This window comes from Ostrinia nubilalis, chromosome 4 (genome assembly GCF_963855985.1).
Source record: "Ostrinia nubilalis chromosome 4, ilOstNubi1.1, whole genome shotgun sequence".
NCBI lineage: Eukaryota > Metazoa > Arthropoda > Insecta > Lepidoptera > Crambidae > Ostrinia > Ostrinia nubilalis.
In genome coordinates, this window is record NC_087091.1 from 10236673 (window position 1) to 10250347 (window position 13675).

The 13675-nt window shown below is 35.6% G+C and overlaps 2 protein-coding genes across 4 annotated transcripts; one reads left to right on the forward strand and one right to left on the reverse strand.

Annotated features, from left to right (window-relative positions):
* The first annotated feature begins 9519 nt into the window (after positions 1-9519).
* Positions 9520-10608, forward strand: LOC135071071 (transmembrane protein 242). Its single transcript, XM_063964823.1, has 4 exons — positions 9520-9675; positions 9774-9875; positions 9998-10134; positions 10397-10608. The coding sequence occupies exons 1-4, from the start codon at positions 9642-9644 to the stop codon at positions 10538-10540; spliced, it is 417 nt and encodes a 138-aa protein (XP_063820893.1). The 5' UTR covers positions 9520-9641; the 3' UTR covers positions 10541-10608.
* LOC135071070 (programmed cell death protein 2) lies at positions 10538-12394 on the reverse strand. 3 transcript variants are annotated; one of them, XM_063964821.1, is made up of 7 exons: positions 12344-12394; positions 12021-12205; positions 11758-11937; positions 11501-11653; positions 11240-11332; positions 10828-11124; positions 10538-10748 (listed from the first exon to the last, which is right to left on the reverse strand). In XM_063964821.1, the coding sequence occupies exons 2-7, from the start codon at positions 12201-12203 to the stop codon at positions 10596-10598; spliced, it is 1059 nt and encodes a 352-aa protein (XP_063820891.1). In that variant the 5' UTR covers positions 12204-12205; positions 12344-12394; the 3' UTR covers positions 10538-10595. The 3 variants fall into 3 exon arrangements, with proteins under 3 accessions (XP_063820891.1, XP_063820892.1, XP_063820889.1); XM_063964822.1 differs by having other exon boundaries at positions 12021-12166; positions 12249-12383; XM_063964819.1 differs by having other exon boundaries at positions 12021-12362.
* Positions 12395-13675: the final 1281 nt, after the last annotated feature.

Here is a 13675-nt window from a genome sequence, read left to right on the forward strand (position 1 = left end):
CGAGTTAGTTGAAGTGGAAGAGGTCGCTGTTGAAATCGAGCTAGCTTGTGGCTTCCTTGATGCAATAGATTTTAAGTTAGTTTTAGGAGCAGCCAGTAGAGGAAACTCGCTTATGTAGTTTTTGATAACTGGGCTACTCTTAGTAGCCGCAGCACTGCTGGAGACCATATTAGCGTAAGTTAATTTATTTTTTTTATCTTCCATTTTTTGTTTTTTGACAGGACAGTCCCGTGAAATCGCAAGATGAGCTCCTTGACAGTTTATGCATTTGGCTATTTTATTTGAAGTACATTCAGAAAAATGATGTTCTTCAGAACATATTGAGCATTTTTGCACAGATTTACAAATTTTAGCACCATGGTTGAATTTGAAACACTTGAAGCATTGCAACAATGGAGCGTTGTATGGGAATACTCTGAACCTAAAAAGGTCTAGATACACATGTTCGGGTAACACAGTTGATAAAAATGTGATAGACACAGATTGGAAGGGCTTTATTTCGCCGTTGTCTTTTTTGGTGAACCTACGTACACCTATGATCTCGTATGATGACGAGAGTTTCTTAAAAAGTTCCTCATTGCTGATACTAGTGGGTACAAAGCGAAGCACGCCGACTGTTTCTACTGCTGTGGCTGGGATGTATGCCTTGAGTTGGTGTTTGGTTAGGAAGGGATCGTTTTTCAGGAAGTTATTGGCATTACTAGACTGGGAAAATGTGACACATATTTTATTGGCGTTAATTCTTTTAAGATTGGTAATGCCCTTGATTTCATTTTTGAAAAGGTTGGTAGTCAGGATGGGATTGTTGTTCCCGATCTTCTCATTATCTTTCGTGCTTTCCACAAATACAGAAAACTCGCCACTCACCGTGTTCTCCGCGAATAGCCTTCTATACCCTGGTTTTACGTACGGTTTGTAGAAATCTTCATCTGCACTCGTATAGGTGTGATCTCTGTTTGGTGCCTTCCTTTTTTCCTTGCCCCTGGGCGGGTCCTTACCGTCCCCGTCCGGCATAGTCGAGTTTTAAGTTGACTTAACGACTTCCAATAGATAGATAACTATTTATAACACAAAAAGAGAAAAATACAAAATTGGCTTCGAAAATCGCGCCTAGTGCGTTCAAAAGCCCGCCAAAAAGTCCTGACAAATTGACACAAGACCAGTGTTGCCAGTCGGGTCTAGTCAGAAATTACCAGAAATATAAAAAAAAAAGTAACCTTTTTGAATTAAAAGTAACCTTCATACGGGGGGGGGGGTGCGGAGCGATGATTGTGTAAGGTTGTTCATGGATGGAAAATGAATACAATTGATCATCTAAATTCGAAAAGTGACCAGTCGTATAAAAACGTTTCATGGATTTGCGTTTTATTATCGAAAAACATTCGCTAAAACTCATTTTTTTTAACAAATAATAAATCAAATTCAAGTTTAAATGCACTTTATGACATAATTTTTAAATTGTCACTATTAATATTTTTTACTGAATAACCTGTAAAGTTAATTCTACAATTTCTGAAAAATCACCTAAAAGTAACCTTTTCATTAGTGTAACCTAAAAGTAACCACAGCAGTTCAAAAGTAACCTAAAAGGTTACAAAAGTAACCTTCTGGCAACACTGCACAAGACCAGTGTCAAGACATTGACAAGAATGATCACTGACGTATCCATTGAGGTAGGAATAGTCAGTGGACGCATAGAGCAAAGTAATATGGAGCGGACGTATCTGTGGATGGACCATTACTATGGATCGGGCATGCCTAAAAATAAACGAGCTCGACTGGGTTTTTGCATGGTTGTATGAATTTACTAAGCCGATCAAGTTAATTGCTTACCACTTTTGCTATTTTAGGAAAAATAAATTATTCATTCATTATATTATTTTCCCTTTTACAAATTTTACCGCGTTGGGAATGTTGGGATGCATAGGGCGAACGTGGGGAGGTGTGTGGGTGAATGCAAGGGGCAAAAGTTGCATTCAAGTGAGGTGCGCGTTAAATCGATAGTGTTGTATCGAGCACGTTTATTTTTTTCCGGTCATCATGAAGCTATAGATAAAAATGGAGGCCACACTCCGAATACCTACTTGAAGCACAACCTATGTATCACTATCTCGCTCTCTGTGGGCAGACTCTCTCTTTCTAAATAAACAAAAAATATAAATTTGCTCAAAGTCAATGAAACTCAATGTAAAATCTTTATTTCTTCTCTTTCTGGTACTTCTTTTCTTTCTGGTATCATTAAATGATAAGTGTAAATACTGGTAAAACGTTTTAGGAAGAAATTACTGCGAAAAATGTTTACAATGATCCAATGTCGGAAATCACGAAATAAACACTTACGCGTGGAATCTTAAGTCACTTCCAGGACACCACGTACTACCGCAACCACGCACTACAAAATTTTGCACCATTTTTTGTGATAAAACAATGATTATGTCCTGTAAAAAATCTCAAACGAAATTAACTGCATAACAAACAAAATAGTAAGCAACCGCCATGTGATGGACCGGATTGGGCCGATGTTGCCACATGGTACCGATTCCCCAGGAATTGGAATTGTAATTCCCTGATTCGCCAACACATTAAGCCTAAACGGCCGACAATTTTGTGATTTTTAATTTAACTAGGTAATCGTAGTTCAAATATTTAATTATTTATTTGTTTAACTTCTGATTTGGTTAGTGAATTGGCTATTTCGAAGAATTTACTAGGAGATTTAAATAAGGAGATAGCAATACTACAGTCCACACTAAAAAGAGAGGTCGGCCCACAGAGAGCGAGATAGAGATAACTAGGTATTTGACTAAGTTGTCGTACCAAGTATGGCCTCCATTTTTATCTTTAGCTTCATGTGCCCGGTAAGAGAATGTCTCCAACTTCCTCATTGGCCCTAGAGCAATTCCAAGTATACCATCAATAAAAGCCTAATTAGAGTCATCAAACCTCTCAGTCATTCAATTAGAGCCATTAGAACTTCATAACTATGAGTTGTTTTCTATGTGTAAGCTGAGGACACGTGTCTCCAGCTGACACATCTGTATCTTCGTAAATATTTATGCTACGATAATGTATTATACCTTAAAAATTACAGTCGAATCCAAATAGTAGGCTTTCTACTTTTCAAGACTTTAGCTCAAATACTGTTAAAACCACGATCAAAAAACTATGTGCGAGCTGGAGTACCGTGTCTCCAGCTTACACAACTGTATCTTCGTAAATATTTAAGCTACATCAATGTTTTATATCTCATAAATTAAAGTCGAATAAAAAAACCCGACTTCAAATCTTTCAAAGCTTTATTTCGAACCGTTTTCGAACTACGAACCGATACGTATGTGTAAGCTGGTGACACGTAACACACGGTGGATTATTAAAACCGTATAAGTTAGAGTTGCGTTTTAAAGATCAAATAATTCGTTATAATTAAAGTACACACGAGACATAATTTCAAATCTCTAGGCCTCTTAGTTTCAGAATTAAAAGCCAAAAACTATTTTCCCGCCAAATAATTCAAATAATATGGGTCGACTGCGACGTTGCCGTTCCGTGCGTCCACTAGAGCAGTCGAATTTGAACCTAAAAACTAGTACTGTTTGAATCATTTTTATTTGTAGTTTAAATCATTTAATTTCGATTATAAGAATTTTAGACTAGGAGCCGGCTGATTTGTGTATTGAGTACCTAATAACCTATAAAATATTTTGATAATAAGTTTTTATTTTGATCACAATGTTTTATTTAATCGAGGCAAAAACATTGCATCTATACTAATACTAGCTGACCCGGCGAACTTTGTTCCGCCTTAATGGCAATAAATAACGGGATAAAAAGTATCCTATGTCCTTCTCCTGGCTCTAAACTACCTCCCTGACAATTTTCAGCTAAATCGGTTCAGCCGTTCTTGAGTTATAAGCGAAGTAACTAACACGACTTTCTTTTATATAATAGATATATAGATTATAAATGTGAAAGTAACTTTGTCTTGCTTTCACGCCTAAACCACTGAACCGATTTTGATGACATTTGGCATAGAGATGGTTGAGTCCCGGGAAAGGACGTAGGATAGATTTTATCCCAGTTTTTGAAATATGATAAAGATTTTCATCATTATCATATCATCTGAAAATTATAAATAACTTGAAAAAATCGAGTATTCGGGTAGCCCTAGTGATACTCTACCTCTGGGCTTCGGCTTGACAGTACCTACTTTTTGGGAAACCTTGTACAGGTGAACAATGGTGGCGCCCCCTATCAATGTGTTTGGTGGGACAGTTCAGTTTAGTGGGTCTTTTATAGCTGAGACGGTTCATTGTTCAATACAATCAATTCTTTCCTCTCTATTATTTTAGGTGCCTTATGTACGTATAGATTACGCACATTCTTTTTATATGAACGTAAGGGTGGGATTTAGGGGGTCACAAAACCGGTTTTACCGAAACCGAAAAAAAAAACTGTATTCAGACATGGCAAAACCAGGTTATTCTTGGAAATATAATAGCTAGAATGAAATACTAAAATAACAATCAAAAACGTTTTTATTCAGCTCGATTATTATCACAGATCAATTAACATTTTTACTAATTAAGGTAGATACACTTTACTAGAAATCCGATGATCTACGTTCTTGTCGGGTATCACTAATGAAATAAAATTCCTACTTCATAAAACTAATTAATCAGGTAAATTATTTATCACAGATCGATCAACTTTTAATAACCTAGGTAGGGTAAGGTGGGGCACAATGTTACACGGGGTACAATGTTACAATGCATATTTCTCCGTCCCTTTCTATTAGTTGTATGATGTTGGTATACACGTTTGTCAAGCTCATAAGAGCTGCTGAACTGAGCCGCTGAACATCATACAACTAATAGAAAGGGACGGAGAAATATGCATTGTAACATTGTGCCCCACCTTACCCTATACTTTACTGTGTAGTAGAATACTGGTGATCCACGGTCGGGTCGGGGAGGTTTCCGGCTTTTTTTTTTTTTTTTGAAGGGACGCGCGCTGGTAGCTGGAGGAGCTTTTCCAGCTTCACCGGGCAGAGTGAGCAGCTAATTTTCATAGTGGACCTCATAGTGGACTGTACTATACGATAAACATGTCAGTCAATTTGACAACCTTTGTCGGAAACCTTATTCAATGAAAATATTGTCCGAACCCTTAGTATTTCTCTTCGACAAATACTTTAACACATTGTGAACCACTTTTCTTTCACGACTTTAAAAAGATTTTAGCAATTTAATTCACAAAAACAATTGCACACATTTAAAATAAAGTTTGTTTACACTTTGACAGCAATAGACTGACATGCAAGGTGACATATCGATGAAGTTTTCAGTTACTGTTGCCATTAAAAGAAATTAGTACCATTAGTTTTCCGCAACATGGCGAGGGTTTTTATGTTCCTGCCCCCCTAGACAAAACGCACTTTTTGATCGAATCGAAAATCGAATCCGTCAAAACTCCATACAAAAAAGGGGCTTTTCGACCACTTTTCGACTGGTTTGCGATTATAATTTGCACTTTGTCTAGACCCACCGGTCGGGCTATAAAAGTAACCTTTTCATTAGTGTAACCTAAAAGTAACCAATGCCGTTCAAAAGTAACCTAAAAGGTTACAAAAGTAACCTTCTGGCAACACTAATATCACAAGTCACAAATACGATAAATCCAATGTGTTGTGTGTTTGTTTGACTTTGTAAAAAAAACTGTTTCCAGTGTTGCCAGTAGGGTCTTGTCAGAAATTACCAGAAATAGAAAAAAAGTAACCCTCACACGTGCGATTGATATTATTATCATATTGATTCATAAAGCTGATTCGTACTAACAACTTTCATCTTCGACTCTTATCTTACCAATCAGCCAAAATTCATACAAAGTGTTAAAATTAATTGGAAATCATCAACATTTTGAGTGTCACGTTTCAATTTAAATAATTTGTAAATTGACACTATTAATATTTTTTTACTGAATAACCTGTAAAAGTTAATTCTACAAATTCCGAAAAATCACCTAAAAGTAACGTTTTCATTAGTGTAACCTAAAAGTAACCAAAGCAGTTCAAAAATCAGCTAAAAGGTTACAAAAGTAACCTTCTGGCAACACTGACTGTTTCTCAATATTGTAGTCAACTGTCATCTTTTTTTTTAATACAAGTTTTACGGCTATGGATATAGATCCTTACGGCCAATTCTGTGCAAATGCTGTACAAAATGCTGTGTTTCGTCTATTTTGTGATGTCTTAGTAGTGATTGTGATTTGTGATGTTAATGTTGTTAATTTTTTTTTTTTCAACAAAAGAAGAAGAATTCAATGAGGGCTTTCGCGATTGGAAAATCCGCCAGATGGCAATACGTAGACGCGAGGTCCAAATGCTGCGTGATTGGTGGATTTTGACATATCTGTCAATGTCATGCAAAATCTGTTTGTAACCATAGAGCAAAATACAGGGTGGAAACGATAAGTGATCTCGATTATTTCTAAACTATACAAGATATCAATAAACTAGTTATTGATCCTGAAAGTGCTTCATGAGCTCTATCAAACGGTATTAATAATAGGTTACAGAATAAACTGGATCTATCCGAAACTTCAATGTTTCCAGCTTCCATACATTTGGTAAAGTCACATTATTTTAAAAACTACATATGATATCGTAAAACTGATTACTGATTCTAAAAGTGCTTCACAAGCTCTATCCAATGGTATCAATAATAGGTTACAGAATAAACTGGATCTAACCAAAAATTCAATGTTTCCTTCTTCCATACATTTAGTACTACCACAGTCATGACACTCATCTCTTGACAATATTATAGCAAGTAAAGCCTAAAACCAATGTTTTTCATTAATAATTTAAAATAAGAATACAATTTACGAGTTTATTTTAAGTATTTATTATTAAATTAAAAAAATTACACTTCTAATATTGTGTGTCTGGCATACATTTAGTATGGAAGCTGGAAACATTGAATTTTCAGATAGATCCAGTTTATTCTGTAACTTATTATTGGTACCGTTTAAAAGAGCTCATTAAGCACTTTCAGGATCAGTAACCAGTTTTTTAATATCTTGTATAGTTAAGAAATAATCGAGTGAGATCACTTAACGTTTCCACCCTGTATAGTTGTTGCCCATTTTTGCCACTTGACGTGGCAGAATCGTGGGACTTCACGGTATTTAAATAAAAATTAAAGTGGTTGCGTTTAGAAACGCCACAAATATTTGAGTCTTTGGAAACAAGTTCTTTATTATACTTGTATATTAAAATATAATTTTGTTTTACCTAGCTTTTTCTTATTAATAAAATATAGGTTATTAAGTACTCAATACACAAATCAGCCGGCTCCTAGTCTAAAATTCTTATAATCGAAATTAAATGATTTAAACTACAAATAAAAATGATTCAAACAGTACTAGTTTTTAGGTTCAAATTCGACTGCTCTAGTGGACGCACGGAACGGCAACGTCGCAGTCGACCCATATTATTTGAATTATTTGGCGGGAAAATAGTTTTTGGCTTTTAATTCTGAAACTAAGAGGCCTAGAGATTTGAAATTATGTCTCGTGTGTACTTTAATTATAACGAATTATTTGATCTTTAAAACGCAACTCTAACTTATACGGTTTTAATAATCCACCGTGTGTTACGTGTCACCAGCTTACACATACGTATCGGTTCGTAGTTCGAAAACGGTTCGAAATAAAGCTTTGAAAGATTTGAAGTCGGGTTTTTTTATTCGACTTTAATTTATGAGATATAAAACATTGATGTAGCTTAAATATTTACGAAGATACAGATGTGTAAGCTGGAGACACGGTACTCCAGCTCGCACATAGTTTTTTGATCGTGGTTTTAACAGTATTTGAGCTAAAGTCTTGAAAAGTGGAAAGCCTACTATTTGGATTCGACTGTAATTTTTGAGGTATAATACATTATCGTAGCATAAATATTTACGAAGATACAGATGTGTCAGCTGGAGACACGTGTCCTCAGCTTACACATAGAAAACAACTCATAGATATGAAGTTCTAATGGCTCTAATTGAATGACTGAGAGGTTTGATGACTCTAATTAGGCTTTTATTGATGGTATACTTGGAATTGCTCTAGGGCCAATGAGGAAGTTGGAGACATTCTCATGTGCCCGGTCCATATTATATACGTCAATGGTGACAATCAGCTGTCAGTCATGTCAAATCACTGTCAGATCACATCACAGATTGTCAGATTGTGTGAATTTATTATTTATAGATGACCCACGCTGAACTGTCCCGCCAAACTCAATGACAGGGGGGCGCTACCATCGTTCAACTATATGGTTTCCAACATGGCAAAAATCGGAACCAGCGATCCGGTATTGACGGTGGCGCCCCACTGTCAATGTCATCGATAGGACAGTCCAGTATTTTGGAACTATATGTAGGTGAATGTCAAATACAGTGTTGCCAGAAGGTTACTTTTGAACTGCATTGGTTACTAAATTGTAGAATTAACTTTTACAGGTTATTATTTAAAAAATATTAATAGTGACAATTTAAAAATTATGTCATAAACTGCATTTAAACATGAATTTGATTTATTATTTGTTAAAAAAAACGAGTTTTAGTGAATGTTTTTCGATAATAAAACGCAAAATCCATGAAACGTTTTTATACGACCGGTCACTTTTCGGTCTTCATTGGAATTAGGCATGGAACATTTCATGAATAGCAGGTGAAAAATCATATGAAATGAATTTCATTAATCACACCTGCTATTTTACTTCACATAGACTGCTATAATTTCACAGTCAACGAAATCACGAATCACATGAATTTCATTCATTCATTCGAGCGAAGTTCGTGAGCGCAGCTCTGCGAAGCGACCGAGCGAGTAAGAAGGAATGATTTGATCATGTGCGTGTTAGAAAAGGACAAGAGATGTGATGACGGACGAAACTGGGCATTTTAAATATGAACTTTAAACTCAAAGGTGTAAGGTTTAGATTTCCTTGTCATGATTCGTGTGATTTCATTAGATAGCAGGCAGATGAAATGAATGATTTTCATTAGTCGCGCGGTTATTAATGTGCTGTGAAACTGTTTGTTTTTTGTTGTGGGACATAAATGAAACAGATATTGTTACATTTCATATTTTAGCTAATTAGCAATCCTTCATCATAATTCATACTTCATTAAAAGTAGCACATTATATGAAAGAGCTACATTAAAACACTGCGAATAAAAATCATTGCCTGTGAAATTTCGCATGTGAAATCATATGAAAAAAAATCATCATTTCATATAATGAAAATGAATGAAAAATAGCAATCATTTCCATGCCTAATTGGAATGGTCAAAATTTCGAATTTAGGTAAACGATCGATGATCAATTGTATTAATTTTCCATCTATGAACAACCAAGCCTTACACAATCGCTCCCCTCCCCCGTATGAAGGTTACTTTTCATTCAAAAAGGTTACATTTTTTTATATTTCTGGTTATTTCTGACAAGACCCGACTGGCAACACTGGTCAAATATACTGGTGCGAGTTTGCGACTTGTGAGGAGAAAAAAATTGGTAATTCCTCACCTCCAGCACACCTCCAGTTCGCGAAATATGAATTGAATAAGAGTAATAATTTATTAGTAGCCATGGAAAACGAAGAAAGACTACAGCGGATAAAGGGTACCTATTACAAACAATTTTACTCTGTTAATTTCGCACGAATGTTCATTCATACTTATTTTATTTACTTTAATAACTAATTAAAATAATTGTTATAGCTGGGGCATTCTTAGCATCAATTGCTGGTATATCTGCAGTAGTTGGATTTAGCACTACCCTTTCAGCTGCTAAGAAAACTGATCCAAAATTTTTCAGTAAAGGTAAACAAGAAATGAATTATTGCCTATGTACCTACTAAAATGAAAAAAATATCATATACTATTTAGTTTTATTAATGTAAACAAGCCCTAGATTACAAAGTATTATCGTTTTTACCCAACAGGCTTACATGGTGGTGCGGATTTAGCAGATGCTGGTGCTATACTTGCACTAAGAGCCCTTGGTTGGGGCACTTTATATGCTATTGCAGGAACCTCGTGTATGTGCTATGGAATATACAAGTTATCTGGTGCTAAAAATGTATGTTTGTATGATTTTTCTCTTCAATAATATAATAACTCTCAAATTGCTATGAGAGCCTGGGTGGCTAAACTCAGTAACTGTATTCTATTTCAAAACTGATCCTTACCTCTTCATAGTGAGAAGTTAATAATTAGGCTGTACTGTCATGGCCTCAATTTGCTACCCGATCAATTTTATTACAGAGCTGTTCATAATTACATTATAATGTTTGTAGTATGTATTTATAATTGTTTATTTTAATTATTCAACTTGTTTCTAGCTCAAAGACTTCAGAATAAAAATGGGAAACTTATTACCTGCATTACCAAAGAACAATCCACCTCAATCAAGGACAGAATTTAGCGGATTAAATGATTTGCTAACTTATATATCAGAAGACTATGGAAAGAAGAAAGGCACATAATGAAAAGATAGTTTATTGTTGATGTGTATAAATATTAATAGTAAAATAAACAATTTTAGTTACTTAAATCTTGTTTTATCATGTATTCTTCCTTATAAGCAGGGCCTGCATTGCAGCTAGCTTTGCAGGTATATATTGCTAATATTCCCCAGTCAATGCTGTTAAAATCAATTCCTACATTTATAAAATTGAGGAGTTGTGGCATTATCTGAAACAAAATAGGAATACATTGTCACGTGTCAATAAAATCCATCACAATCATCCATGAAAAAAGAATGGTACTTTACTTGAAATTCAAATTGTCGCTCTCCATCACAAAACTGGCAGATGGGTATTTGTATAACATTCTCTGTGTTTCCTGTTATCCACAATGGAGTTCCGCCTTTGTCATATCTTAGTACTTGCTCTGGGTGTCTCGCTATCCTTTTATTAAACTTGTTAAAGACTTTATCTTCTGGAACTGTACCAGAGTATTGTTCTAGTTCATCTTCACTTATGTTACTAAGAGTTCCAGCCCGTTTTTCTTCCATCATTTTCCTCAATTTATCCATTTCTTTGTCTACATCAACATCAGAAACTTCTGCCTATAGAATTAATAATTTGCAATATTAGAATGCACCGTTACTTAGTTCTACTACTATTTTATATCACTACATTTAATATTTATAAGAAAAAGTTTTTTTTTTCAAAACCTATTACCTCATCTTCTTCATCCACAGCCAAGTCCCATTCTTTAAACAATACTGACTTGCCGGCTTCTGTTACGGTGAAATAAGGTAACTTTATTGTTTCCTGTAAATAATAGGATTGGTGTTGTAAACAAAATTACACAATGTAAATACATAGTACCTACACTTCACTACTTGAAGTCGGACGACCTTTAGATGATAATGAATGAATGGGAGATCATACACTTACATTCTAAATGCCTTTGGCTGAAATGGTGATGATTTTAATTACCTGCTGTTGACATGTTCCTTTATGACCTTTTTGCCAATCTAACACTTGATGCTTCCTGCTACAGTAGTAGCTTTTCTTACACTTAGAACAGTGTGAAGGACCCTTTGCACCACATACATCACATAGTTTAGGATATTTATCCATGGGAAATTCCTGCAAGTACAGTAGTATTTTTTTTAATAAGTAACATCTATTTACAATTAATTTACAGTGAACTTTTACATTTCCTTAATGATTTTCAGTTGCTTTTTACTTACCTCTTCTATGTTCTCATCATATGGTTCAAATGCATAAAAATCATTTTTCCTCTCAAGTTGACAACGAAGTACTACAAAGTTTTCAGAACTATTCGTCCTACAACAAGATCCATTTCTGCATATGAAAATAAATATTGTGCGATGAAAAGTGTCATTCCGTTCTTCATATGGTGCATAAATCTGTAAATATATTAATTACATTAATTAGCTTAGCTTCACTGAGCTTGGTCATAGGTACAAAAGTTAAAACAATAAAATTTTACCTGGCACAGAAAAATAAGAGGATCGCTACATTTTTTACAAGTTAACTGAGAAGGATTGGGTAAATTTTGCAGATCTAACCAAGCCGGTTTGCCTCCTACTTTACTAGGAAAGAATTTTGGATGTAATTGCCAGCTGTTTTTTTCCTCTAAAAATCCAATATCTACTTTATTATTTTCTGCCATATCTATTGTACAACAAACACATATATAGTTGTAGATAATAAGTACTTGAACTATTATTTAAATCTCTAACCCACATTAAGAGAAAAATACTGTGAACAACATGATTAAATCAAAGTTAAACCAAAAATAAGATTTATAACCTCAAAATGCGCATGTTAGATTGTGTAAATTGTGTATTGTGTTAGATAAGCTGTCACAATTTTGACAGATGTTTTAAACTTTTTTTACAGCTCCTAGTAGGGACGGGGCATAGTGTTAATCGATTAGTACGGGGCATAGTGGTAATCAATCGATTTAGTATTATTTGATTTTCGAATCGGTAGTTCACTGCTGCTATTTTGTGGCTCCACCTTGCTTCCCTAGTGGGAAACGAGGAACGAGGCGGCGGCAGCAGGCAGATATTTATCATCTCCATTTTTTTTTACACTGCACCATCACCACCATCTAGTCCGATAGTTGTAATTAGCTTGTACTACTATGGATGGGTACTACTAGACAACTTCGTTTGGCTATAATACCTATATCTTGCTGAGTTACGCTATTCCCAATACGTAACGAAGTTTTATTTATCCATAAAACACATTTCTCCTCTCAGCTTTGGTGGAAAGGAGTCGACTTGTTTGTATTTGGTAACAGGATCGAACACGAACTCCTGCAGTGAGATTAGGACCCTATGTATTACTTTTCTCTATGATTAGGACCATTGCGTGCACTGTAGTGGGCAAGCCACTTGCCTATTATAAAAATTGAAATTAAATTTATTAATTCAATAAATAAAATGGTGCCAAAACTATATTTAAAAAAAGTGTGACTCGTGCCGTTTTCGAAATGACGAGTTCAATTATAGTCGGTTCGATTCCCGGGTGTAGCAAATCCTGAGCTTGAGTACTCAGGCGTTTCCACTTGAGCGACCAAATGAGCTGCTTTTCGCCTGACCATGCTCAAGTGGAAAGTTAACTAGAGCCACAGACTAGAGCAGTGGCGGCGTAGTAGCATGGCTTGGCACCCGGGGCGATCAATCCCCCCCCCTCGGGACTATGGCACCCCAGAATGATCAGGTCTGGTAGCCCCCAGAATTTTCGGGTTACCGATTCGAAAATGAAAGATGTACGAATCAGCTATAATGATACCAAACGTACCGCCCCCCCCCCCCCCCCCCCTTACGCCGCTACTGAACTAGAGGCTTCCCTGGCAAAGACGTAGCTTTGTAGTTTCCTATGTATTACTTTTCTCTATGCTTTGTAGCTGCTACCAAACCAACTCGCATATTGAATATTGGTGTGAAGGTAAACCTAGCTCTTTTATAACAGTCATAGGGGTTGTTGCCGAGGAGCATTAAGTCTTTTATGCTGCTTCCGACTTACGCATGTATCGCAGTCGCTACAAACGCGAGTCGACGTCGCGCAACGTTATGCACAAGCCCGAGTCATTTGCATTGATAGTGAAATGGGAAAGGAAAAAAAATGGCCAAA

Coding starts and splice junctions, on each gene's coding strand:
- LOC135071071 (XM_063964823.1), top strand. CDS start 9,642: ATGGAAAACGAAGAAAGACTACAGCGGATAAAGG. Junction 9,676..9,773: donor AAGACTACAGCGGATAAAGG/GTACCTATTACA, acceptor TAATTGTTATAG/CTGGGGCATTCTTAGCATCA. Junction 9,876..9,997: donor TCCAAAATTTTTCAGTAAAG/GTAAACAAGAAA, acceptor TTTACCCAACAG/GCTTACATGGTGGTGCGGAT.
- LOC135071070 (XM_063964821.1), bottom strand. CDS start 12,203: ATGGCAGAAAATAATAAAGTAGATATTGGATTTTTAGAGGAAAAAAAC. Junction 11,938..12,020: donor CTCTTATTTTTCTGTGCCAG/GTAAAATTTTAT, acceptor ATATATTTACAG/ATTTATGCACCATATGAAGA. Junction 11,654..11,757: donor ATGATGAGAACATAGAAGAG/GTAAGTAAAAAG, acceptor CTGTACTTGCAG/GAATTTCCCATGGATAAATA.